This window comes from Alexandromys fortis, unplaced genomic scaffold (genome assembly GCF_014885135.2).
Source record: "Alexandromys fortis isolate MF-2015 unplaced genomic scaffold, M_Fortis_MF-2015_v1.1 scaffold_71, whole genome shotgun sequence".
NCBI classification, from domain to species: Eukaryota; Metazoa; Chordata; class Mammalia; order Rodentia; family Cricetidae; genus Alexandromys; species Alexandromys fortis.
In genome coordinates this window covers 4,432,678-4,459,854 of record NW_026067954.1, presented here as the reverse complement: position 1 = coordinate 4,459,854, position 27,177 = coordinate 4,432,678, and the positions used below count along the sequence as shown (strand labels likewise).

Genomic DNA, 27,177 nt, shown 5'->3' with positions numbered 1-27,177 from the left:
GGAAGTGAGGTCAGACTCTGCTCTGCTCCCGGAGAGACCCGACAGCTCTGCTGGAGCAGAGATGCCATGCTCAACTCTCCCAGGATGGACAGAGGCTAGAATCTTCCCGGTAAGCGCACCTTGGGGTGCTTACACATATCATTAGAAATGGGCTAGTCCATATGCGAGAATTAGCCTGTAACGGTTAGAGTTCATGGGCCAAGCAGTTCTTAAATGAATACAGTTTGTGTGTTGTTATTTCGGGCATGAGCTAGCCAAGCGGCCGGGGTGTTGGGGACGCAGCCCCGCCGCTCCTTATTTCAACATATGAGAAGTTGACTTCTTCGTAGTTGGTATAAATAAAATTTAAGTTAATCCAACATGTGGGATATTTTGTTGTTATCTGTTATAAATCAGAGTTCACAACCACTATAGCCTATGGTATCAAGGAAACTGATACCAGAGGAATCAAGTGTGCTAGGTAGGTATAGTGTGAGGCAGGGGTAGAGAGGGTGAACTGGTGAGGGCCAGTTCTCTCTGAAGGGCACAGTAGTAAGTCAGCTCAGACCCAACATCTGCCAGGTCTACAGCTCAGACCCAACATCTGCCAGGTCTAATCTTCCCAGAAACAGCGGCGAGTGACTTGCGTCTGAACATCATCCTCAAATGGTGGCAACTGGGGTTAGTCACCCTTGCTCCTGTATCTCTCGCATCCTGTAGACGTCTAAGTGGACCACACCAGCAAACCCAGCCTTTTTGTCGATGGCTGTCTTCTTCGTCTCTCACCAGCTGCTTGCACTGTATCCAGCAGCTGTGACTCTGAGTGTCCTACTCAGATGAAGGGGACTGTGGTTTGAGGTTCTTTTTCATTCCTGCTGATTTAATAAGATGTTCTTTAAAACAGTGTAGGCCAACAGCTACCTGAACCCCAGAAGTTATGGAAATTGTTCCCAAGCGCCCAGCTTCTGCACTCTATATAGGAAGTCTACCATTGCTTTGACTATGTCAGAGTCCTTTGTATTGGCTAGGTTTATTTTTATATGCCTCAATGCCCTGACTTGCGGACACCCATCTTAGGAGACAGAGCTGTGCCTGCTGTCTTCCTTCTGCTTTAGCCACAGTAAGCATCTAATAAATACAAATTTCTCAGGCACGTCAGTCACAAAAATAGCTCCAATGCCTATGACATGAAAGTAAACACTAGAAGATACTCAAAGTTGTTGGTGACCTATGCAGTTCATATGATTTTTGATCTGGCGCCTCACTGCTGCCTCTTAAAGACAGAAATGTGCTTCTAGCTAGTAGGCCTTGATGGCTGCTATCATGAAAAGCCAGCAAAGCCCTCCCTCATGAATTTCCGTGGAGAAACATCTTTGTGATTGATGACAAACAAACATGATAATGTAAACATGGCTCCACGCAAATGACTGTGATATCAAGAAGGGATTCATTCTGCCACTCAGGAAGGGCTGTTTTGGTCAAACAGATTAATGCAGTTTTAAGAATTTTTTACTGCACGTGCCTAAGGACTTTAATTTCATGTTACTGGAACCACTGATCCAAAGCTAACTGAACATAATAAATACAGGGTGTTTCCACCTTCCCCGCCCTCCAGGATGCTGGCGTTTGAAAGTGTGGGATTAAGGGAGAAGCGACAGAGCTATCATTCCAAGGTAGCATCTGACATCACGTCTGGGGACATCTGTGGACCTGTCACAATGGGGTGGCCCCTTTTCTGTGCAGAGCCATCACAGCGGGCTGGTCTCTGTCATGATAGATGTGGTGTGTCAGGCAGGCAGAACCCAGCCTCTAGCTGTGTGAGTCAGGAGCGACAGAAACCCGGCCACTACTGGACTGACTCCCACTCCGCCAGTGTGTTCCGTGCTCGTGACAACCGTCGATTCCTATCATGCCCTATCGTCTGCACCTTTCCACGCTCCTGTTATCGTTTCTTCCGTTTGCTGGCCTAGAAGATAGAGACGAAACCAGTGTGGATCCAGTCTTTTGTGTCAGCACAACATAACCCTTTAATTCTGAGGTGGCCTGTGTGTGTGGGACTGGTGCTGTCCCAATGGAATCTGGAGTCACTCTAGGCTGTCGGTGGGGGATTATCTTGATCTGAGGTGGTGAGAAGTGTGTGTTCAGGGTGGCACAATTTCCTGGCTAAGATCCTGGATTGTGTAAGATGGACAAAGGCCCTTGTGAGGTACAGTGCATTCTTTGAGTGGGGATGTACGGAGAGCCACTGCTTCAAGCTCCTGCTGCCTTGAATCCCCTACCAAGAAGGACTTGTACTGTGAGCTATAAGCTAAAACCGCCCTCCCTCCAGTTTCTTTCATATTTTTGGTTGTGAGCCTAGCCTTTAACGGCAGAGCCCTCTCTCCAGTCCCCTCCAGTTTCTTTTATCAAGGCATTTTGTCACAGCAGCAAGGAAAACTCAGACAGCTGGTGGAGGAAGCCCCTTAAACACTTGGTTACATTTCCTGCAGGAGGCCAAGAGACTGCTGAGACCCTTACTGCAGTGTTTCTTTTTTATTTATTTATTTATTTATTTATTTATTTATTTATTTATTTATTTATTAAAGATTTCTGTCTCTTCCCCTCCACCGCCTCCCATTTCTCTCCCTCTCCCCCAATCAAGTCCCCCTTCCTCTTCAGCCCAAAGAGCAATCAGGGTTCCCTGCCCTGTGGGAAGTCCAAGGACCATCCACTTCCATTCATGTCTAGTAAGGTGAGCATCCAAATTGCCTAGGCTCCCACAAAGCCAGTACGTGCAGTAGGATCAAAAACCCATTGCCATTGTTCTTGAGTTCTCAGTAGTCCTCATTATCCGCTATGTCCAGCGAGTCTGGGTTTATCCCAGGCTTTTTCAGACCCAGGCCAGCTGGCCTTGGTGAGTTCCTAATAGAACATCTCCATTGTCTCAGTGTGTGGGTGCACCCCTCGCGGTCCTGATTTCCTTGCTTGTGCCCTAGCAAGTCTAAGATACCAAGCTTCTGGGCTATCCTGGACTGCTAGAAAGGCCAGTTAACAAGCCCTAATGTGTGTTAATTATGTTACAGAAACACTCCGAACTCAGATTCCCATGGTCCTCAGGGACACTAGAGCAAGCTGCTTCTTCAGGCTGGATGCCTGGCTGAGGTCCCTCACATCATCCTGTGGCCATGATTCACGTGATCCATCATGAGCTTGACCTTTGCTTTAGCTCTGTCTGTCTCCAGAGCATCAGCTCCACCGTTTCTTCTCCATCCACAGTGAGCCTCCAAGCAGTACATTCCTGGGATATTCAGTTCATTTCCACTGGTTCAGTTGTCTGTGTGACAGCAGACATAAAAAGAAGGACTGGACTAGTCTTGCTCAGTGAAGAGATGTGGGATGGCCTGGGCAGGAAGCTGTGAGGCTGCACTCCATCTTGCAGGTGGGACAGTCATCAGAGAGCACAGGAGTCCTGTGTTCCTAGTGACCTTCGGTATAGTCTCCCTAGGTTCTCAACTAGAAAGCCCCTTAGGGTAAAAGCCTTGTCTTCTAGTCTTACTATTTCCCACAATAACTGAAGCCAGCACAGCGTCAGTGCACAGCAGCTACAGAATATGACTCCTGAGCAAGGAACTGCCCCTGGCACCCCAATCCCGGACCACAGATGGATGTGGCCCCTTGCCCAGGTGCCAGGGCAGTGCTGCTTTCTCGCCGTCTGAGCTGTTACCCACATGCAGCTTTTCCTGAGGTCTGTGCAGCACAGCATCTGACCCTCAAGACCAATCTCAGCCCTTGCGGGTTCTCTAGGCTGAGTACTGAATATGGGCTCCCACAATACTGTGTGGGGAGGGGTGAGGTGACTTACTCTTGCTCGCAGCTGTACCCCCAGCCACTCCACACTTCCTTCTGACTGGGCGTGGCAATCAGGTCACACTGTCACCTGCACCTGACAGTGTGTAAGCACCAAGTTGGGGGCATTGCAGAAAAGAAGGAAGCACTCACTAAAGCACATTTATTTAGCTTTGTTCCCTTCCATCCAAGACAGAGTTGATCTCTAAACAAGCATCAGAGCTGAGGCTCATTAACATCAGTGTGTGCCTCAATAAGGTGAGCACAGCAATGATGCACAATTACATTCTAATAATTCAATGCCCAAGAGCCCTGGGAAACAATTGCCACGGCCTCGGATTAGCACAGCATGCAAATGCACCGGGAAAATCATTACCTACTTAGTCTCCTTCGTTTGGGTGGGTTTAACATGAGAAGAATAATCCAGGCGCCGAGACGAGATCTCATTTTACCACTGTAGTAAGAAGTACATAAAAGCTTGAATCTGTCCCAATAGCTCCTACAAGATTTCTCCCATAGTGTCAGAGGCAAAAATAATGAAATCTTGCAAATGTACAGTTAATAGGTCCCCAGTGGACACTAACTTCAAAAATGCACGGTCTATAAGACATTAAAGGCTTGATTTTAGTTTCTGCACTGTTCCTGTTAATAACAATGTCTAATTAAAACATCTGTAAAATACTGATAGTTTTAATTTTACATAAAATTTCCAAAACAACTGTTACACAGTATAATAGGTATCTGCAATGAATAGGTTATTAATGGAAATATTATTTTAAATTAAATTCGGGTTCTAAATTTAAATTAGTCATCTCTGGCTAATGAAGAGAAAAAGAAGTCATCTGTGCTGGGAATACTGTGGAAGATTTCCTTTCCACATCTGCTAGAGCAGCTCCACAGGATCTCGGCAGAAGGGCTTGCCATGCTGCTTGTCTTGCATTCTTCTGCTGGGCTTCAGAGTTGAACTCTGCATCTCGCTGGCAGCCTAAAGCACCTTCCAGTGCATCCCTGTGTGATGCTCTGTGCTCAGAGGATCGAGAAGTGAGGAGTGCTCCTCCACTCCACCCCCCTCCCCCAGCCCAGTGAGCCTGATGAATATTTTAACAAGAATGGCACAAAATCTCGACTCTCCCTTTCTTTGGGTCTCATCTTCTTTTACAAAACAAAACAAAAGAGATTAGCAAGGCTTAGGGCTGGCTGCAATTCAATACCCTCTCTCTAATTAATGCACAATGAAGAAGGTTCCACGGGATCAGCACTGGATGGCGCTGTCTACTGGTGCCACTGTGTTAGAAAGGGATCCATCCGGTCCAGACGATGGAAGATGTGGGTTCACAGGAGATTCTGCAGAATGTGGTCCACAGCGTGAGGGAAGCTCTCGCAAGTTAAGTAGGGAGGTGGATTAATTTTTTCTTCATCTGCGGCTCGATATTTCCCTGAAATGAAGGCAAAGTCCGTGAACAAAAGCTACAGCTAGAATGCCAGGTTCAGCACACCCAGGAGCACCCCTAAATTACCAGAGAATCGAGGACTCCATCTCCCCCAAAGCACTCTCCCCTGAGGCTTCAGGAGACAAGGGGGCAGTTCAGGATGGTCACATTCATCACTTTCCCAGGCCTTCTGATCGCTCACAAAGGGAAGCTCTAGGTATGGGGTCACCTCACAGCTGAGGTTCCCTTCACATCACGGAACCATCTTCTCTCAACCTTCAGTCCTAAAGATGGGCTGCTGATTTAAATCAACGCGTTTTAAAATAGGAGAGTAGATATAAAGCATAGGCCAAGTGCAGGCCCTCTGCCTAACTTGGGACTCTCAAACTCATCAGTCCCTGCAGGGGCCGTGGGGGAGGTTTTACAGCACGGCCCCTCTTCATCACTCTCTCTCGCCCGTCCCAACTAGCATCCAGTTGTCTCCACTACGTTTACATTTGTAGCTACCCACTTGTTTAATGACTCACAGCAATCGGGACTGTTTTCTGGGAGCAGGGATTATATCTGCTCTGCACCCCAATGGATTCCTATCACCTAATATGATGGCCGCATGGCAAACATTCCCTAAATATGTCTTTAAAAAATGGGCAGGAGAGAAGACAGGGAGGGAAGAGGAAAAATAGGTAGCTAGGCTCCACCCTCCGTGAGAGGAGAGTGCCTGCCGCTTGCCTGTGGCCTGCATGACTGCAGCGCATTGTGCTTTCTTTTTCTGTCTCCTCTTCTATGACCTATTTATTCTTCAACTTTACCAGGGTTTCTCTGCCTGAATTTAGTCAGCTTCCCTCACAGAACAGACCTGTGTTCTGCAGTTCCCTGATCCGCCAGAGGGAGGTTCCTGTTCTGTCCTGCTGGAGTTCTTCCTAACTACACTAACATCAAAGGTGTAAAGGTGATTAACACACACCTCACTTACTGCCCCTCTCAAGATGCTAGCTCCACACAGCAAACTACTGCTTAATTCTTCAGCTAAGTCCTGCTGACAGCAAATTTGTGGGCAGTTCCTACTTGGCATGTCAGTGACTGACTATCCACCTACTTTCTAGATCTAGTGTTCTAAGGCCATGGGCTTCTGGGGTGCTCCTGCTAGAGCAGTTAGTATGAGGGTTCCTACACGGCTCAGTGACACAGGGGCAAAGGTCTATGTCTAGTTGTTGCCCACGCTATGCGTCTGGCACAGAGCAGGTGCTCAGTAATGGTGGCTGAAGGAATGAGGCAGAGAGCCACCTGCCCCATTCACAGCAGCGGCTGCGCCTGTGTGCTGTAAGACAGTCACTCACAGTTCTCTGTGTCAGTATTTCACATCCTAAACGGAAATAAATTCTGGTTAGGACAAGTCAGAAGTCCTTTTAACCAACAGCTGAGCATACAAAACTGACCATATGCTACCACTAAGAAGCAACATTGCTCAGACAGTCCACGAAAAGCATTTCTTACTGAGTATGGATTTAGATGTTCAGAGTAATCTTAAATTCTGGGATAGCTAGTGCTTGTCCGCTGCACTGTATTCAAAGTCATCTGCGCCAGCTGTTACCGTGGATTAGAATGATGGGCTTCCTCTTAGTTTTTCTAAGATCAACAGTATGAATGGCCTGTTCTCGTGAGGGCTAGAGTTGCTTTATTCTTTAGGATGCAGCGGAGATAGGCTGCTGACAGACCAGCTGGGGCAGATGGCCATCCACGGTACTGCACAGATCCAGTGGGTGGCTGGCAGATATTCTTAGTTGTATGAGCTGAGAAAGGAAACGTTCATGGACTAGTAGCAGTTATCCTAGGGCCCTTCAGTGGGGGAGAGTGAAAGCAAAACAAGGAAGGAGGATGAACTACTGTTCTGCTTGACTCCTCCCCTGCTTCCTCGCGGCTTACACCGTAGGGTTGCAATGCTCCGGGGTGGGAGAAGACGGAGAAACCCGGAATTCCCAAGTGACGGCGTTTACTGTCTGCACGGCTCTAATCGGCCCCACGTGAGCTCAAGCGTTTTCACACTGCACATAGTGCCTCGTCGGTTCTTTCTTACTGAACTGCCTGACATTTTCCAATCATCTATACTTTTGTTTCTGTTGCTAAACTCAAAGCAGCTCTGGAGAGACTGCACTCTGGTGGTCACTGTCCTGTACTAACTCTTCCGTGACTCCATGTTTCCATTCTTGCTTATCCATCCCACACAGCTGTCAGCACAGCTGAGCTCATGACGCAGGACACTTAACCACTGCATTGCTAAAAGACCGGGTGAGCCGCACCTGCCAAAGAAGGCATTTCCTTTTCCCTAAACTTGAGAGACTGTGTGAAGGAAACGAATTTTAGTGGAAATAATTTGTAAACTCTTGTTTTTGTCTGGTGCTAAAGTTCAACCCCAGGGCCGCGTGTGATCACGTGTGTTCTACCACTGAGCTGTATTCCCAGGCTCCTGAACTTTTGAGCATCAAAACAGAACACGTTATGAGACAAGAAAAATGGTTTCTGCATTGACTTTTAAAGAGTGCACAATGAACAGACAGGAACACCTAGCAGGCCTGTTCCTGGAGATCCTACACAATGGTGTGCGGTTCTCTGTGAGTGTCCCAATGTCTCTAGTCCGCTCTGGCTCTCCAGCACAGCATCCCTCGCTGCCTTTTCCCTGGAACCTAAACTCATTGCCTTTCGGCTTCATGGCAGAAGAGAGCTAAAGTGCCGAAGAGCTCTGCCACTTCCGCCAAGGCTGCTGTGGCAACTGTGACCTCTGATAGCCTGGTTCCGGGGGACACCGGGTTTCCTGACTGCCCCAAACTCACGGCAATCCTCCACTCTCCGCCTCCCAAGTGCTGGGGTTAGAAGTGTGCCACCACGCCCCACCCCATCTTATCTGTGAAGTCACATATAGGAGATACATACCAGTTTTGACTAAGATGCCCAGCATGCCAGTGTTCTGAGCCCCACCAACATCATCTCTGCAATCCTGGGAAAACAAAGATATTTAGACTTGGCTTGCCAACAAACTCCACCAATGACTGATTGGGCTGCACTGGTCACCTAAAATTCCCTGAGTCTTGGTTAGGGTTTCTATTGCTGTGAACAGACACCATGACCACAGCAACTCTTAGAAAGGAAAACACTTAACTGGGGCTGGCTTACAGTTTCAGAGGCTTAGTCCATTATCTTCATGGTGGCGTGCAGGCAGACATATTGCTGGAGAAGGAGCTAAGAGTTCTACATCTTGATCTGCAGGCAGCAGAAGCAACCTGTCCCACTAGGTGTGGCTTGAGCATATATGAGACTTTAAAGCCTGCCTCCAACAAGGCCACACCTCCTAATAGTGCCACTCACTATGGTCAAGCATTCAAACAAACGAGTTTATGGGGGCTATACCTATTCAAACCACCGAACCCTGCTTTTCTTCTTTCTTAAAATACAAGAAAATAACATGTGTATAAAGGGTCAAGGAGTTCTGTGTAACGTTCTTGCTGGAAGCCATGCTGGAGAGCAAGAGCAGGGCAGAAGGGAAACATCGCAGCAGGAGCCCCAGTAACTGAACACAGAGCACAGTGATGTCTCCATGCCTCTCACGTGCTTGTCTCTGGAAGGAGACCACGAGAAACCACATCCTTGAGAGGTAAATTATCAAGCTTCAGTCAGTCAGTGAGCCGGATTACAAAATAACTTTTCTGTGGCTCAAATGTCTTTCAAGCCCACCCAACCAGCTAGGATCAAGTGAAGGAGTATATGTAAGCAGACTGTCTGCATTCATTTCACACTGGGAGTCAGGTGTCTGGAGGGAGCTTCTTGGACCAATTCTTACTCAAGACAGAGATGAATATGCCTGGTGGGGCTGGGTATGGTGGCACATACCTATGGTCCCAGTACTCAGGAAGCTAAGACAGAAAAATTGATGGAGTTCAGAAGCTTGAGGCTGGCTGGGCAGCACAGTAAAATTCTATCCTAAAAAATTTCCCACAAATCTGAAACTTAGCTGACATATACTTGGTTGATTTGACAATGGATGTGGGGTAACTAACAATTCAAAGTCTGGAAGGGGCATCAAGACAATCAACCTTGCCAGTTCATGCCTGAACACACACTCACTTAGATCATGCCTCAAGACAATTCCTTTCTATAAAAAAGATCACTATTACTCAATAACAGTCCATGAAAGTGATTTTTCCCAAACACCAACATCTTCCTTTTGGGTCTACCAAAGACCTTTTATGTTAACACAGCTGCACCTTCCCTGTTGAAGAAGTGAGGGTGGGGAGGCGCGGAGGGGAACTGCCTGTCTCCTGGATAACGGCAGCACACAGCTGAGCACACTTCTCATGCTTCTCCCTCCTACCCTGCATCCCATGGGGTTTGCAGCCCCGGATAATTAACTTGTCACACACATTTGTCTGGGGATCAGGTAGAATGCCAAGAGAAAAAGGCTGGACAAAAGCCATAGTTTCTCAAACAACAATCAAGTTCAGTGACCATTCCATAACTTTCGTGGAAGACTCCAGAAGCAGGTGACACCAGGAGGACGGTGGCACTTTCACCCCTAGGGACTAAGACCCTGAGATCTACATGCGGCAAGGCTAGGTGGGAGACCTACTTCTCTAGGTTTCCGTTTCCTAATGTGTAATATAAGGGTTGGACCAGACAGTCTTAGTGGTTGCTTCCTGCAGCACGCTGTCATGCAGAGCTACAAGGAACCCTTCCTACCAGCTTACCATACACAGCACACACAGCAAATATACCGGCTCAGTTGGTGAGGACAAAAGCCAGGTGCACATCACCACTGGTGACTACTGAGGGCCTTTACTCATTCCGGGCTCTGCCCCACCACTCAAACAGCTAAAGTGGTCAGCATCCCTTGCTAATGGATACAGCGATTGGGTAATTCCATGAGTATATGCTAAAAAGACAACAACGATAGAATTCTTTCAGTATAGGTTGTTTTCTTCATAAGCTACATTTAAAAAATGAGATCTGTATTGGGATTTTCTTCAGCAGAATACATAAAGCACTTAGCTGATTGGAGTATAAAGGGTTTTTCATATATATATATTGTCACAATGGAGACCTGTTAGACACAACATCTCTGTCTTTACCAGAATACCACTGAACATCCACAGGAAAGCTGCTACAGGAGGCAGGGATTTGAAGCTATATCTCAAAGCAAGACAGATAACTCAGGACTTCTCTTTGGCTCTAATACTTACATCTCCTATCATGACGGCCTCCTCTGGGGCACAGCCAGTGTCCCTCAATGCTTCCAGAAAGAACGTCTTCTCTGGTTTCCCCACGACAATGGCTTTCGTGTCTGTGGCATACTCTAAGGCCGTCACGAATGGTCCTGGTCCCAGGGCTAAGCCATCTTTTCTCTTGTAATACCTGGCCTTGTGGATAGCTATCAGAGGGGCTCCATCCAGGAGTAACCTAGGGAGATGAGGAAATGGAGATAGGCTAAAAGCAAGTCTTTTATGAGCGGGGGAAAACGTCAGACTTACAAAGTGGTTTTACTCACATTCACAGAAACAAATAGTTTCTTATTAACTTTTAATGACTTGCTGTCTTCTAATGAATTCACAAAGAACTGCTGGGAATTACACACAGATACTAAAGAAAGGTGATAGATTATTAAAGTTGGGATTGCTTCAACCTTTTACCTTTAGTGATTTTACACACTTTACCCAAATCACCAGGGAAAGCGAATTAAGAGAACTACAGCTAAATAAGGCACTGGAGGGAAGAAGCTTAACTTAATGAGACGAGTTGGTTCCCTTCCCTAATGGGAAGCAGGAGGCTCCCGAGCCTCTGAAGACACCACAGGGTTGTTGCTGCCGTGATGAAGGAGCCCACGCACCAAGTATGTGCAACTCTGTCTCCTCTCCTTCAAATGTAAGTTGCTTTTTACTTTACAAGCTTACTAGAGAATTCTCTAGTTTCTCCTTGTAATTTTCCCTCTTCATAGAGCCTCTGACTGCTCTCAACAGGACATCATCCCGAGAGACCCACTAACCAGGTTTGAAGGGCCCACCACAAGGTCTAACACAGGCCAAACCATACTCTCACAGAACAGAGGTGTCAAGACTTCCCAGCAGTGTGAGAAACAAGCTCTACATAAAATTAGAGAGCTTAGGGACTCAGGCAAAAACATTGCAAATCTCCACAAACTCAATACCTCCCTCTCAAATCTGCCCCCATCCCGACAAAGCAGTGTTAGCCAAATAGAGGTGGTTGTATTTGGTTACTGTGTAGTGGAATTGGAGACATGATATTATTACTTAATCTGATTTTAACCATGAAATAAATGACCTCACTAGCTTAATTTACTTTAAGTCATCTACTTAGTTAAAATATTTAGTATGTCCATGGAGGAAGAATTCATCACATCTTATCCCTCACAATTATGAGTAATTAAGCGCTCGGCTATGAAACTGCTAAATTATTCTTGTCAGTGGGCACAGAAATAACTTCCTGTGGGAGATGCAGAATTTCGACATTTATGATTAAATATTTTATTAAGTAAAAACCAATGCCGGACTATTAGAGAGGTTTACTGTTAGTTACTACAGATTGCTCACAGAACAGGACCGAGGCTGCAAAGCCCCTCTGCTGGTCTTAAGGAACCACAGTGCTAGCAGTGGCTCAGTGCAGCCCGGGATGACTCACCTAGCCCCGCCTCCCAAGTCCATTTATTTGCTTCTCCACCACGGAACTGAAATTCTTTATGTAATAGACCTCAAAATTGCTTTCCACTTATAGAGCTAAACTAAAAACTCATTTGATTTAGCTTAGTTAATATTTTATTATATATTAACTGGGGATGAGAATTACCATCCTGATCGATGTGTATACTTAATTTCGAGTGTCTTCCCTGGAAGGGCTGAACTTGTGGGTTCCTCCTCCATCTCTCTAAGCCCGCGCTGTCTCCGTAGAGGCTGGGAGGGTGGCTCTTGCCTCAGCATGAGCCGTTTGAAGCACAATTAAGTAAATGTTTTCTAGGCACAGATTTAAAGGTCTTTTGTGGTTAAATATTTCTCAGAAAATATGCAAATAGTCAGGAATGGTAGCACATATCAGAATTTCTCTGTGGAGGCAGAGGCAGGAAGATCTCAGGTTCAAGGCCAGTCTGGGCCATACAGTAAAATGCTGTGTCAAGGAAAATAAGTGTCTTAAAAGCAGCTACTTTCTTCCTCGAGTGCTCCTGTATCTACTAAGTCTGCAACAATGGGGCCTTTCTACTTCTATTACTAGAAAGAACACGTTGGCATGAAATGTGAAACTTCTGAACTACAAGTCTACTGTGGCATACGAAATAAAAGGAAAAGATAAGAAAGCCTGATACCAAAGCCTCTGCCTATAAATTTCAGTCCAGCAAAGAAAAAAAAAAAAAAACTGAAAAAAATCCTAGCTGGGGAACAGAGTCACACAGAAACCCCAAGGCAGCACAGTAAGGGATAAGCTGCCCAGAAGCAGATGGGGAGTTACATCTCAGAGCTGCAGAGGACCTTAGAGAGGGACCTTGTTTCACAGAGAGCCAGGACCAGGGTCAGAGCTGGGAGCTCTCCTAGACACACTACTCCATCTTTTCAAGTAGCTGCTCTCTGAGGCCAGGACCAGCCTGCGGCATTTGGGGTGAAGATGGGCTAGTCTGATCTGTCAGACACCCACACATCTAACAAGCAGCCTCCCTCACCTAGTTCCTCCCTGACTGCTCTGTTCATCTCAAGAAGCTTACCCAGTGACTCAAGCCAGAATCCAGGTTTACTTGGATTTCCCACTCATTCCCTCTCCCTGTATTCTGATCCACTATTTTCAAAACAAAAATAAAAGTATCTCAAAACATTCTTGTTTCACCTGAACTAGACACAACAGCCTCCCCACAGATCTGCAAGCTGCTCTTGCCTTAGGATTCCAATCCACTGCCCGGCAACAGTGGGAGTCTATCATGTTCCTCCTTCTTAAGACCATCAATACTTCTCACTACAGGTAACAGGGAATACGGGTCACACAGCAGCCAGGTCTTCCCCATCCCACCCAGAGCATCTCCAGCCACCTTCCCAACCATGGGCAGTGTTCAGACACTGTCCCCTCTCATTTCCTAGAAAAACCCTAAAACTCTGTCCTGCTTCACAGACTCAATGTTCCCACCACTGAACGGTTCCACACTATTCACAGAGCTTTCTCTGACAGGTCTGAGCTTGAGTGTTAGGCATAAGAGAGCATTCCCAAGTTCCTCCTTCGAGTGAGCGGACTTCCTCTCACTCGCCCTGTAGTTCTATCCGTCTGCTTGGTCTGTCTTCCTCACTGGAAGAGAATCTCCAAACTGGCCTTCAGTTTTATTCCTCACTACATTTTTTGTTTAAGATGGCATCATACCTCTCACAAAATGGTTCTGAATGAAACTCCAAATAAATGAATATACATTTTATTTTTATAGGTGGAAGATGTATTATCATTTAGATGCAAATCCATATATTTAATAAGGCATCAGTGAATGCCAGGGATCTCCTAAAAGGTTAACCAACAAGCTGATTCTAAAATTTATATGGACGTGCAAAGGCTACAGCATAGCCAAGGCGATCATACAGTAACCATGGCAGTGTAGCGATCAGGAATCTACAAACACGCTACATACACGGTCACTTGGTTTATATCAAGTCATTCAGTGGGGGAAAGAACAGGTCTCTTTTATAATGTTTCTTGAACAAGCGAATATGCATTAAGAAATGACTCCATCAGTGGGCATGGAAATGCACACACTCAGCTCTTGGGAAGCTGAGGCAGGAGATCACAAATTCAATGCCAGGCTGGGCTAGATAAGAAGACCCTGCCTCGGGCCTCACTCAGTCACTCATTCTTACCTTTTCTGAGTCATAAGGACTCAAAAAGATCCCATACATAATTGTTAAAGGCAAAACAACAGCTTAAGAAGAAAATATAAAATAAAAAAAAGAAAAAAGAAAATATAGTATCTCCATGTCCTTGGGGTATAAAGAGTTATAACGTGGAACAGAAGAGAAGAGTCACAAATTGGACCCATCAAAATGAAGAACTTTGTGCTCTCATATTAAGAGGAGAGCAAAAAGGCAAATTCAGTCCAGGTTACAGTATCTGTAGTACCTACGGAAACTAACACTGGTATATACAACACACTAAAACCAATCACACACCGGTGGGAGCAGTGCATGCCTCTAATCTCAGCACCTGGAAACAGAAGCAGGCAGATCTGTGAGTTCAAGGCCTGGCTGATCTACAAATTGAGCTCCAGGACAGACAGAGCTGTTACACAGAGAAACCCTGTCTTGAAATACCAAAATAAATAAACAAATAAATAAAATAAAATGCCAATTACACATCAATACAAAACTCAGCCAGAAAAGCAAAAGATGCAAATGGGCACATCATAAAAGAGGCTGTCTAACGTGCAACAACGAGTGAAGAGTTTCCTAACGACATTACTCATCAGAGAAAGTAAGACCTCACCGTGCATACCAGGAACAGCCGCAACTGCACAGACAGTCAACGACTGGTGAGAATGTGGAGGAAGTGCAGCTAATGAGAATGCTAGACTTAGTGCCAGCACCGGGACAACTGGCAACACATACTAAACTAAACCATTGCTTATTTCACTATCTGGCAACTTTATTCCTCAATATATACCCAAGACAACAAATGTGTATGTCCCCAGAGACATGCAGAAGAATGTTCCAGGAGCAAAGCTGCACACAAAGCCAGTGCCCAGGAAGAGCAGATAGAGGCCTGGAGAGCACATGCGATCTGCTACACCACACGGTGCAAGAATGAGCACAGTCGGGAGTGAAGGTCCTCTGCCTGTCAACATGCGGGCAAATCTCAGAACAACAAAACAGACCATGAACTGGCCGTAGTGACAGAAGCCAGAGCAGGGGTTACCTGGGGGGGGAGCAGTGCTGCTGACAATGGGAGCACCTGGGGTGCAGCGCTCTTTATTGTGAACACAGCTTAGGTTACACAGCTGTCTAAAATCTTCTGGTAGCATTTTCTGCATTCCTCATGTCCAAAGCTTTAACTTCTTACTGTCTGAACTTGTAGGAGTAGGTTGTCTCCTTTCATTATGTGGGGTTCCAGAGATGGTCCTCAGGTCATTGTGCAGCAAACACCTTTAGTCACTCAGTCATCTCGTTGACCCTTTTGGACTTTAATTAGGACTGCATAGTAGAAAGCCACTTCAAAAATAGAGCAGTCCCTGCTGGGCGTTGGTGGCGCACGCCTTTAATCCTAGCACTGGGAGGCAGAGGCAGGCGGATCTCTGTGAGTTCGAGACCAGCCTGGTCTACAGAGCTAGTTACAGGACAGGCTCCAAAGCCGCAGAGAAACCCTGTCTCGAAAAACTAACAAAAAAATAAAAATAAATAAAAAAAAATTGAGCAGTCCCACAAAAAATTTTTTAATTTGATCTTGATACCACACTACTCTGAAACTGCTCCTGCACAGGTTCCAAATACCTAGGTTCAAGAGTATATGCAAACCATACTCACAGAGGCCATAACGGCTCATCCTCCCGTCCCCTTTGCGCTCCTCCTCTGGTTCATAATTAACATGCTGGAACACTTACACCTGATTGTTGTTGCTATGGAAGAAGGTAAGTTCCTAAAGAAGTCTCTTCTAGTCAACAGCAACGTTAACAATTTCCTTCCACCTTGTTGGGAAGAAGGAAGGTTCAGCGGGAGAGGGAGGGAGATGAGAAAACAGAACGGGAGGTCAAAATGACTACATTTCTTTATATGAACGTATGGAACTATAAAAAGAATTAAATGATATTATGAATGTTCTGCCTATGTACCTGAGAAGGACCTATGCATCTGGAGCTTCCTCTGGAAGGCAGCCAGTGTTCTTAGTGGTTGAGCCATCTCTCCAGTCCACCCAACTGTTTAATAAAAAGAACCCCTCAATCCAAAACATACCCAAATCTTCACAGCTCTGACCCTGGGAGAGTACTCAGACAAGAGAGAGGTCATCAGCAGAGCTGCCTCTCAGGCAGGCATCCCCTACGTGACTGAATGTGAGGTTGTGATGCCCTGTATCTCTGTGTACTGTGACATTGTTCTAGTATATACGAGTATGTGCACAGAAACTAGGTATGTGCTAAAACACTGAATCACTATTATGATTCTTTTTAGGTGACAAAAGCAGATAATTTCTAGTTTACTCTTTCTTAGCCTTTATAATTTTCTGCAATGGAAACACGCTATTTCCATGATTAGTTATCTTTTCGACTTATTAATACTAGGATCAGGTTAGGTTATTAAGTAATCTACCTACGTAGTCTTCCTTCCAATTGATGCATTACTTAAAGGTTCAAAGACTGAGCTTCTAGTTATGATCGTAAGATAAACAGACCTTTCTATAATCAAGTAAGACTGCTGTGAAATTTAAAAATATAACTATTTTCATATTAATAAATCATACAATATTTCTAAGAAAGAAAACTGGTGAAGAATTATAAAAGATGAAAATTAATACTTTCTACCATTTCGGGATAGCTACATATGCAACACAGATGAAGAAACGCATGGGAACAGGAGCACCACACTCATGGCCCAAACACTACAGTCACCACCAGGGCGTGGGCGCGGGGGCATCTATAGGCGCTATCAAATGCACTGGTGATTTCTACTTCTTAAAACAGCCAATAGGTACAGAACACCACCTCTTCCTGTAGTGTGCATCAAGGAAAGAGGTCACCACGGGTTCTTGGGATTTGAATGTTTTTGACAAAATAAATCCAGATCATACGCATTTTTTTTTACAGCTGGTTTATAATCTTTCCCCCAAATCAATTCTTTAAAATCATTTGCAATTTCACACAGGCAGGTAAGACAGATGTATGTATGTGCCATGAATTTTAGAGAGGCCAGTTCATTAAAAATATAATAGAGATGAAGCAGTGTAATATGAAATTTGATGCATCTGTCTTGATGCATAATGCCTGTGAAGGCAGTTATGCAATGGGCTTTAGCATCCAACGTTTATTCTCATTATCAACGTGAATAGTAATTTAATCGGTGGTTCATTTGAGATGCCTATATTTGCCACATATAATCCAAACAGCTGCAGCCACTGGGTGGAAGGCACAGTCTCTGTGGGAACATCAATATGCAAACAAGGCCAAGACCCAGAATCTTTGTTAACTCTCCATCCAGCTGTTAAGTGCGTTTGTGAAATTAGAGTTGACCTATAAGTACACTGTAATGCTTTAAAATGTGGTGTCTGAAAAAATCAATATGGTTAGGAAAGTGTACTAATTAGACAGCATCCGAGCAATTACAGAGCCAGTATTATGTCAACATACATTTTATTACCCTGAGTCTAGTATTCATTTAAAAGAGACCTCCCAACTTCCTATTAAATATGTCCTTCCCAAATTACCAGCTAAAATCAATCAATAATTTCTTCTTGAAATCTGTGGCTAGATGAATGCATAAAAAGTAACGGGAGTAAGGAACAATGCAGGTTTCTATTTCAAATAAACCCCAACTCGGATAGGCTGGAGGTCTTACAAAAGGAAGGCAGACAATTGCACAGGAACTAAAGCAGGACAATTAAAGTGTGTGAAGCATAAGATATTTAATAGCATATACTGTCAAGTACATTCTCAAGCCATTCGGCAATTACTAGACGAATTTTAAGTAAAGGTTTGAGCATCACAGTGCCTACAAGAGCTGCAAACACTGGTGATTTGTAAGGATTAATCCATTAACCAATGATTCACAATGATCATGCACAGAGCAAAAAACCAAAAAAAATGCTGGCCCTCAAACTGCAATTTCTGCCCATTCAGATTTACATGAGGATGGCTATTTTCCAAAACTGACAGTAAACAATGTAGCCAGATGTGTAAACCAGCTACTGTGTTTAATTAAAGCTTCTTACAGGACATACACATGAATAAATGAATTCTACATCGAGGATAGGAGAGGGTGATTCTTGTATGTCCTTATACTGGAAAGAAAAAATAAAAAATAGTGTTCTTGTGGTTAAAATACTGGGCATCTACCAGGCCATTGTTTGCTTTTCCTTCTTTTGTTTGGTTATTTTTGGTTGCTGTTTTGAGTTAGTGTCTGTTTTTCAGGCTAACCTTGAACTCTACGTAGCTGACTGAGCTTCTGGCCCTTCTGCCTCCGTCTGAGAACCAAGGACTTTGTACCTGGCAGGCAAGCACTCTACATCCCTATCAAACCATTGATATTTTTTGTAAATTGATTCAATGTATCTTCTGTAATATTTTTAACTATTCATCTGCTATAAATGCAAAGGCAAATTATACTGTTCAGTTGTTTGATAAGAAAAATCACAATGAGAAAATGAAAACTTTAAGGGGGAAAAAAAACCCACGATATCTCTCCAGATCAGATTTGTAAGTAAATTCTGTCCAACTTATTTTGGAAAGTAAGAGAACAAGTCCATGGTTTTCCTTTTGGAAGAAGCTGCAGCAGCTCGTGCTGGCTAAACACACACACACTGGATTGACAGCGCTGGCGTGCATGTGTCTGTGAACACTGCTGGAGCACCTCTACCTGGCTGTCCCACGAGCTCTCGGCTACTTGCAGAGGCTGGAATCTGACATTCTTCTGGATTTACTCTTCTTCAGCCTCCATCCCAACAATACAGCAAGTTATGTACCTGAGCCTCCATCTGTACTCTACAGCCAGGTTCTAGGGCAGTCCTTCATTAGCACCAAGGCTCCACTCTTCATAGCCTGGCTTCTCATGAGGGGAATCACCTTCACTGTTTTCAGCTGAGGAGCTGGATGTTTCTCTCAGTGGCTGGCATTGTCAGTGGAAAATGCCAAGAGTAATAAAATAATAATAATAATAGTAAAAACCTACTTCTTTTCCAGCTGCAATTTTATTATGAATTCCTATTCTAGAATGTTGCTTCTATATATAAGAGGGGGAAATGATCACCAGGCACTAACGTCCAGATATTAGAAAAACAAACAAATTGAGACGATGCAGGTAAAGGCGCTTGCAGCAAAGCCCAGTGACTTAAATTTGATCCAAAGGACACACATGGTGAAAGGAAAGAAGAGCCAACTTCTGAAAGCTGTCTGAACTCCATGCAGTGACAGATATGTGAGTGAGCATGTTTGCATGTACACACACACACGCACACACGCACAAGAAATAAATGTTAATTTAAAAAATTAAAAACAAAGCTGGGCATAGGGGCACATGCCTTTAATCCCAACATATGGGAGAAGGAGGCAAGTGGAACTCTGTGAGTTCAAGGCCAGCCTGGCCTGCATAGAGCATTCCACGACAGCCAGAGCTACACAGAAAGACCTTGTCTCGAATGAATGAATGAATGAATGAATGAATGAATATAAAACAAAACCCAAGATAGTTAGTATTATTTAATGCTGACCCAGAAGTGACCTGGAAGATGTCCTCATGTGCAATCCAGGTAGTCAGAAATTAAGACACAAAATCTCATGTGCTAAATTCTAAAGAAGAAACGAAGGGAGAACACAGGTCAGAGGGAAAGCAGCTGGCTTACCGAAATGCCTGATTCAGAAGCTGGTAATGGAAATGTTCTGGTGCCAGGCCGATGACCACAGCATTGGGGTCGCCTGTCTGTACTCCTGGCAAGGGAAAAAGGGAGAGTTTAAGGCTGCCACACTGAGCGACAAAATCTCCACTTGTGTGCACATTGCTGTCACCATAATTTGAAGTACATTTTGAAAATCTTAAGAGGAGAGAGAGAAAAAGAGAGAGGGGTGGGGTAAGGTGAGGAGGGGGAAGAGACATTATTATTCCATATTCTTTACACATGGTTTTATAGCTACTGAGTATCTAGAATACCTGCATTGAAAATTATAACCTGGTATTTTTTGGGGATGCCTGATTTCTGAATGTTTCCCTGATTACAGCCAGAAGAACATCTATCAGAGCATCAGTGGCTGATGAAGGAATGAAATTCTCAGAGGCAAGGGAAATTAGACTTCCAATTGGCACATGCATGACAAATATGGAAAGTACCATCACATAGAATTCTACAGCTCTATAATAATTTCCTCATCTACCTTTAGTTTCATACATATTAAAGCATGTTTTAAGGCCTTAGTATTTAATAATAGGACATCAGATATGACAAACACATTTACCTTCATAGTGATAATTTATGTACATTCATACACATAATTTTGCATATACTAATCCACGTTTGCCCATCATTGTGCCCAGACACCCATTTTCAAATGTCTTTCTTACTAATTGCCATGAGTATTAAATAACTTGTTAAAGTTTGTTGCGGGAACAAACTAAGATAGCTGCCTGTAGTGAGAACTGAGGAGGTTTAGTGTTAATTCTTACATCTGCCTTTGAAGCAGAGAGTGTTGGCAAAGATATTTTCATTTTCTTAAAATATTCACACACATTGATTATTTTCATGTATATAAGCATGTTCCAAGAGGTATAGTCTATCACTGAATGGCAAGATTTCTTTCAACCCTGACTGAGGATTCTACTTTTATGTCCCAATTCTAGCTTACTGCTGCCACAACAGAATCTAGAATTTTAGTATTGTTTTATTACAGTCAGAAAGGAAAAATAAGATTCAAAGCTTGTTCTGTTATCCCTCAGTTTATTCAGAAACAACCATGCTGATTACGGAAACTGGTCTTGTTGCTCAGCTCCTGTATCACATTGGCGATGGAGAATTTGTTGGCTCATGTGGCATCACAGGGGCAGAGGCAGGGAGCACCAGAATAATGGGTTTCCTTGTAGCTAAGCAGGGTGGCCTAAGATTAAAGCTCTGCTAGTACAGAGAAGCAGGAAGTCACTCCTCTGAAGAAGTAGCTACCAACCTTATCAGATTCCAGCTGCAGAGCCTGTTGGGGCCACAGGTCTACCCTGAGATTGGCAGGGACATCAGGGGCACCTGATTAGTTCTGTGGGTGCTGCTGCACATTGCTTCTGGCTTCACAGTCCTGAACACTAACTCTTCAGCTTCCTTGACAGTTCTGCGGGCTACCACATGGCCTTGTAAAATTTTACATTTTAATTGTGTGTGTCTATGTGTGCATGTGCACAGCAGTCATGGTGCAAGTGTGGAGGTCAGAGGACAACTTGTAGGAGTCGGTTCTCCCCTTCCACAATAATAGTCCCCTTGGATCAAACCCAGATTTTCAGGCTTGTGGCAAGTGCCTTTATCCATGGAGCCATTTTGGTTGCCCATGACCTTTCTTGTTCTCATGAAAATATCCATAAACACACGAAAGCAGAAAGCTAGTATTATGAGCCTAGACAGATCCATCGTTCTACCAATCCGCCTTTGTGTTTCTGGAAAATCTTTATAGAGATAATCCCAGATTACTGTGTCATTCCACTCTTTCATATTTCAGTATTTTTAATCAATAATGAAAATATTAAAAACCTTAATATAAATACCAAAAAGTAAGTAGCTCCTAATATCGTCCAATACTTGAATTTCCCCAAACATCTCAAACTGTTTCTTAACATAGGGAATGTCAAGCTGGCAACCTCTAATCCCCATGCTGCTTCTGCCTGTTATCTTTTATTTCTCGTTCTCTAAGTTCGCTTCCACCCCTTCTTGGCGCAAGTAGACGCTAGCCCTGGAGAGGCCAGCACTGCATTTGGCTGACTGTAGTAGTGTTTAAGTCGTTCCTTTATCCCTAGCTTTCCTTTATATACGTCCATATCCAACTAGTTCATTTCGTAGGCGATGACACTATGAATTTCCTACTATATTGTATCATGAAACATGATTCTGGTATTCTACGTGCAGCGATGTTGAAATTGATCAGCGGAGACAAGGAGCCATTACCCACACCCCTCCACTTTGAAGGTCATATCACCCTTGCCGCTAATGCTTTAAGGTCTATTGATATTCTTGCCTGTTTCTTGAGGGCTTATCAAGTGATGATGTTTAATTCTGTCATTTCTACCTGGGATTCTTCTATAAAGAACTTAACTTTTATCAAATATTTGGTTATTCTAAAATATGGTTTAATTGAAGAAGGAAGTGCTTGTTCCAGTCTTTGCAGAGCCAAGGAGCTAGAGCTCCCACACCGTTCTCTTCGGTAGTGAAACATTCCCTTCTAGTGTTCTCTGGACACGCACTCATTAGGAGGTCTTTGGCAGTTTCTTTACAAACATAATGCACCAAGCATGACTCATCTACTACCTGCTGAGGCAGGGAGCCGCCAGCCACTTTTTCAGGAGCTACAGAAGGAAATGGCATCAGACAACATGGTCTGAATACGAGTTTGTCACGGCTCGAAGGCACGCTCAGCGGAAGACTGTACAATCCGGAAAGTTTTCAGGGATGGTAATGTATTTGTTTTTCAGTTGAAGGTGGTCAAAGTTGGTTTCCGTTTCTCTACAAGTGATAATTCTGATTGGTACCCGGGTGTATTTCCTATTAGTACAGGTCTGGAGGTTCTGACCAACCTGGAAAGCTATCATGTGGAATTATAATTAGAATATTCACATCTATTTTATATACTTATCAGTCACAGTCTCATCTATGACAACAAAGCAATGCAGCAAAGCTTCGCATAACTAGGACATTTCCCACAGTTACTGTTTCCAAAATGGAAACAGTTTTCTCTTTACTGAAAAATATTTCCTATTAATTGTGAATGGCATGTGTTCCTAAGAAGGCCCTTATTTATCTCATCTAACCAAGAGAAGAGAGCACATCCTGGGTTGGGTCATAATACTCAAAATAATTCTTTTTTTTTAAGCCATGGCTCAAAATTCACTAACAGATTATGAAATCAATTTAGAATACTCTAGCATTAAAAATCAAACAGCCCAAACAGATAATACAGCATATGTCACAAAGTCAGAGTACTATTTAACACACAGAAACACACACACACACACACACACACTATACAGCCAATCTCTTATTGTGAATGGTGGTGAAAAAGAATTGAGAAACATCAGCTCAGATCCAAGCTCTATTCACACAGCAGATGACCTGGCAAAGTCGACCCTAGAAGTGCAGGAGCAGCTTTCCTCCAGTCTACAAGGGCTCCATATGTTTTCTCGGTTTGTCTTGTGGCCCATTTCAGTACTAACAGAGAACTCTAAGGAGATGCCTCCTCCGCATGCTCTCAGGTCTGAGGACTTGTTAGTAACTCCTGAGTCTCTCTCACCTGTGAAGTCAGGCAGTGCACGGTCGTCAACCAACAGCATGGGCCTCACTTGCTTCTGTTCTACTAAGTTCCGGGCCGCCGTCAGAGAAGTGAAAATCTCGTCCTCGGAGATGTCAAACTCCAATTTCTTCAACCTTTCCAGTAGGTCCTGCTTGCTCTCTTTGGTTGTATTGGTCACAAACCTAACCATCACAGAGGCAGCGCGCAACCTGGGGAAGACAGACCGAGAGGGAAGGGCTGGTTTTGTCTCATGGGCCACAATACCACCTATTTGTTTAATAATCGCCCAAAGCTTACAAATTGTCTATACCATATGGGCAGTGCTTCACCTCCAAAAGCTGGAATATTAAACTCTGAAAGCTATGTCTACTTTTGTGAGACCTTCTGGGCTCCAGCTGCCCTGTGCTGTGGAGTTTAGTGAAGAAACGAAGCCCCACCATCATCATGGGTCTGAGAGGTGAGTTATCGTAAAGACTGCCCACTGATGGAACATGACAAAACTAGGCTCAGGGAGGCGAGTAACTTCCCCGCTAGGCAGCAGTGCGGGTACAGCAATGCTTCCATGTTCTGGAATAGTGTTTTATTTCCCTTACTTGGAGAACAAAGGATGCCCAGTTACTAGAGACCTGAGAAAGGATTCTGGAAGCAAGTGACAAAAAAACCTCAAACAAGTCCAATAGATAATCCAGCACATCTCTCAAAGTGTGCTGCACCCCAGTGAGTCACTGTGTTTATAAACAGAACTTACTTGGACAGCTAAGAGAAACACTCAAAACTGGTTTTCTAGCTGGGCGGTGGTGGTGGTGGCGCATGCCTTTAATTCCACAATCCACTCAGGAGACAGAGGCAGGCAGATCTCTGTGAGTTCGAGACCAGCCTGGTCTACAAGAGCGAGTTTCCAGGTCAGGCTCCAAAGCTACAGAAAAATCCTGTCTTGAAAAACAAACAAACATACAAATAAATAGAATAAAAAAACAAACAAAGTGGTTTTCTTGTCAGACCCAGGAGCTGTTAGCTGTACTTCTACAGAAAATTTGAGGCTGCTCTGGGCATAGTGAATTTAAGGCCAGCCTGGGCTACACAGCAAGACCCCATCTCCAATTGAACTGCTTACATGAAGGATTGATTTGATTCCATCTGCTTTTGAATAATTGGATGGTTTCAGAAAAATAATTTGTGAATCTGGCCTTCTTTAAAAATAATCTTTTCTTGATTCAATAGTGTTTTAACATAAAGTCTAGAAGTAATTATAATTTAACTATAGTTTAGAATTTATATTAACAGCGTTGCTTTTTATGTCTTCCCCAGAAGGCTACAAAGGCATAAAAGTACTAAAAACAATTTAAAGCAAGCAAATGAATTTAACAGAAGAGTTTTAAGAATTCACCCAAGGAGCATTAAATAAAATTATTTGATTAATTCACTGTGATCACGATTACCTCTATAATGTCTGTGTGGTAGCTTTTCAGCAAAACACACTAAATGTGGTGGTTTATCTAATAAAAGAAACTGACTACTTCAACATGGCTCTTATCCCAAAAATGGGAGTTACTGTGCAGTAACCACACCCGTTCAACAAACAAAATCTTTTTGTGTCCTTCACTTCCCTTGTCTCCTTGTTTCTATAAAAACCACAGTGGTAGGGCCAGTGGAAAGATTTCCCTGGGAGGAAAACCTGCCAGAGACTCAGACAGAACAATGGACGGCCTCCTGCCTGACAGAGTGCTGGTTCACAGGCCACACAGCCTCACAGAGGTGTGTCTGTTCAGCAGAGATAAGATTTTTCTCTCAATCTAGAGCAGAAAACTCCTCTTCAGAGCAGTAAGATCTAGTACTGATGTGTGATGTTGTTGAACTTATGAACAAAGCTTAGACAGGTGGGAAAGTAAGCCCTCTTTTTCAACCCAGAACTCTTTGTCAGTGTGGGTTTTGATATATACATAGAGGAATATGATGCTTAAGACAATTAAAAGTTATGGAGGTACTGACAATAGGTTTCCACTTGAACATGAGGTCCGGAGTTGAAGGTGCGAGTCTTACTGTGAACGAATGGTGTTGGCTTCAATGAAGCACTGGCATATCCCACAGGTCTGTAGTCACTCAGTGTGACCGACAGCTTGTGGGAATATTACCTGAGCTCAGCGTGCTAAGAAGTTGCACAGGGTTCATTCTAAAAGGGACGCTGAAGTAAACAGCTTCTAGAAACTAACGTTAATAATCTCAGATAGGGAATGCTGACGTTGCCATCAGTATTTCCATTGTTCAGATGTAGATCAAAGAAAATCAAAGAGAAGAACCATGGGCTTGGAGGGAGTAAACATCAGCTCACTCTAACTGGAGGGCGATCTGGAGAGAAATCAAGCCCTGGCTCTGGAGAAGCTGTGGTGACTGACAAGTAGTAAAGGAATCACAGAGGAAATCCCCTAGATAGAAAAGCAGAGAGTTTAAATAATTCTGCCTACTTTTACTCATTTTTATAAAGCCTTTATACACTTTATACAGTGTGTAGAAAGTCAGCATTATTGTTCAGCTTCTCTAGTGTTTTTTATGGAGGAGATAAAAATTAAGTTTAGCTGTTAAAAATAAATAAAGCTGGGATGTCCCTCAGTTGGAAGAGTGCCTGCCAGCGTGCAAAGTCCTGGGTTCTGCTCCCCAGTACTGCAAATGCTGGGCGTAGTGGCACACATCCGCAATTCCAGCCCGAAAGGTTAAAGGAGGAGGATCAGAAGTGCAAGGCCACCTTTGGCTATATTTTAAGTTCAAGGCCAGCATGAGATACTTGAAAAAGCAAGAAAGCAAACACAGAAGCTCACCATAGAAGGCCTGACTCAGACAGAGACTATGCCAAGGATGCAGTCTAGCTGGGCACCCAGTTGTCTACTGGTGTTAAATACTGCTCTACCCGTCACCTCTCCAATTACAAAGCTAACGTCATGACTCCAGAAGAACAGGGCAGCTCCACTGCGTGAGCACCAGCGACACTGACATTCTTATGTTTGCGCGTCTACATGGAGAGGGAGGATGCAGCCTGTGTTAGCTGTTGCCCTCATACCCAGCAGTGGTGATGCTTGTCACCGGATTTTAGATTAACAGCACACAGTGAATATTCTAAGGTTTGAAAATGACAAGTACCAAATTTTATATTGCTGTTTTGAAAATCTCTAATTTTGTTCTCAAATATCCATATTCAAGACACAGAGGAAATTCAGAGAATCATTAGATCTTACTACAGGAGCCTGTATGCCACAAAACTGGAAAATACAAAAGAAATGGACATCTTTTTAGATAAGTACCATATGCCAAAGCTAAACCAAAACCAGGTGAAAGATCTAAATAGACCTGTTAGTCGCGAAGAACTTGAAGCAGTTATCAAAAATCTGCCCTCTAAAAAAAGCCCAGGACCAGATGGTTTCAATGCAGAATTCTACCAGAACTTCCAAGAAGAGCTAATACCTATTCTCCTTAATGTATTTCACAGTATAGAAACAGAAAAGTCATTGCCAAATTCCTTTTATGAAGCTACAGTTACCCTGATACCAAAACCACACAAAGACCCAACCAAGAAAGAGAACTACAGGCCTATCTCACTCATGAATATCGACGCAAAAATTCTTAATAAAATACTGGCAAACCGAATTCAAGAACACATTAGAAAAATTATCCATTATGATCAAGTAGGCTTCATCCCAGAGATGCAGGGCTGGTTCAACATACGCAAATCTATCAATGTAATCCACCATATAAATAAAATGAAAGAAAAAA

At 43.8% G+C, this 27,177-nt stretch overlaps 1 protein-coding gene and 1 non-coding gene across 6 annotated transcripts in view; one reads left to right on the top strand and one right to left on the bottom strand.

Moving 5' to 3' along the window:
- Positions 1-3,952: 3,952 nt before the first annotated feature.
- Hdhd2 (haloacid dehalogenase like hydrolase domain containing 2) overlaps positions 3,953-27,177 on the bottom strand; it is a 30,136-nt gene continuing 6,911 nt past the window's right edge. For 4 of the 5 annotated variants that reach the window (XM_050151600.1, XM_050151598.1, XM_050151601.1 and 1 more), the window contains exons 3-7: positions 23,416-23,624; positions 19,788-19,872; positions 10,463-10,679; positions 8,163-8,226; positions 3,953-5,240 (exon numbers count right to left, since the gene is read on the bottom strand). In XM_050151600.1, the coding sequence (XP_050007557.1) occupies positions 5,137-5,240; positions 8,163-8,226; positions 10,463-10,679; positions 19,788-19,872; positions 23,416-23,624 (679 nt within the window). In that variant the 3' untranslated portion in view covers positions 3,953-5,136. Of the gene's footprint in view, positions 5,241-8,162; positions 8,227-10,462; positions 10,680-19,787; positions 19,873-23,415; positions 23,625-24,163; positions 24,316-27,177 lie in introns of those variants that run through there. The other variant, XM_050151603.1, reaches the window with a different exon arrangement.
- Positions 25,246-25,368, top strand: LOC126507391 (small nucleolar RNA SNORA40). The gene has a single exon (XR_007593515.1). It is a non-coding gene; the product is annotated as a small nucleolar RNA SNORA40 (small nucleolar RNA).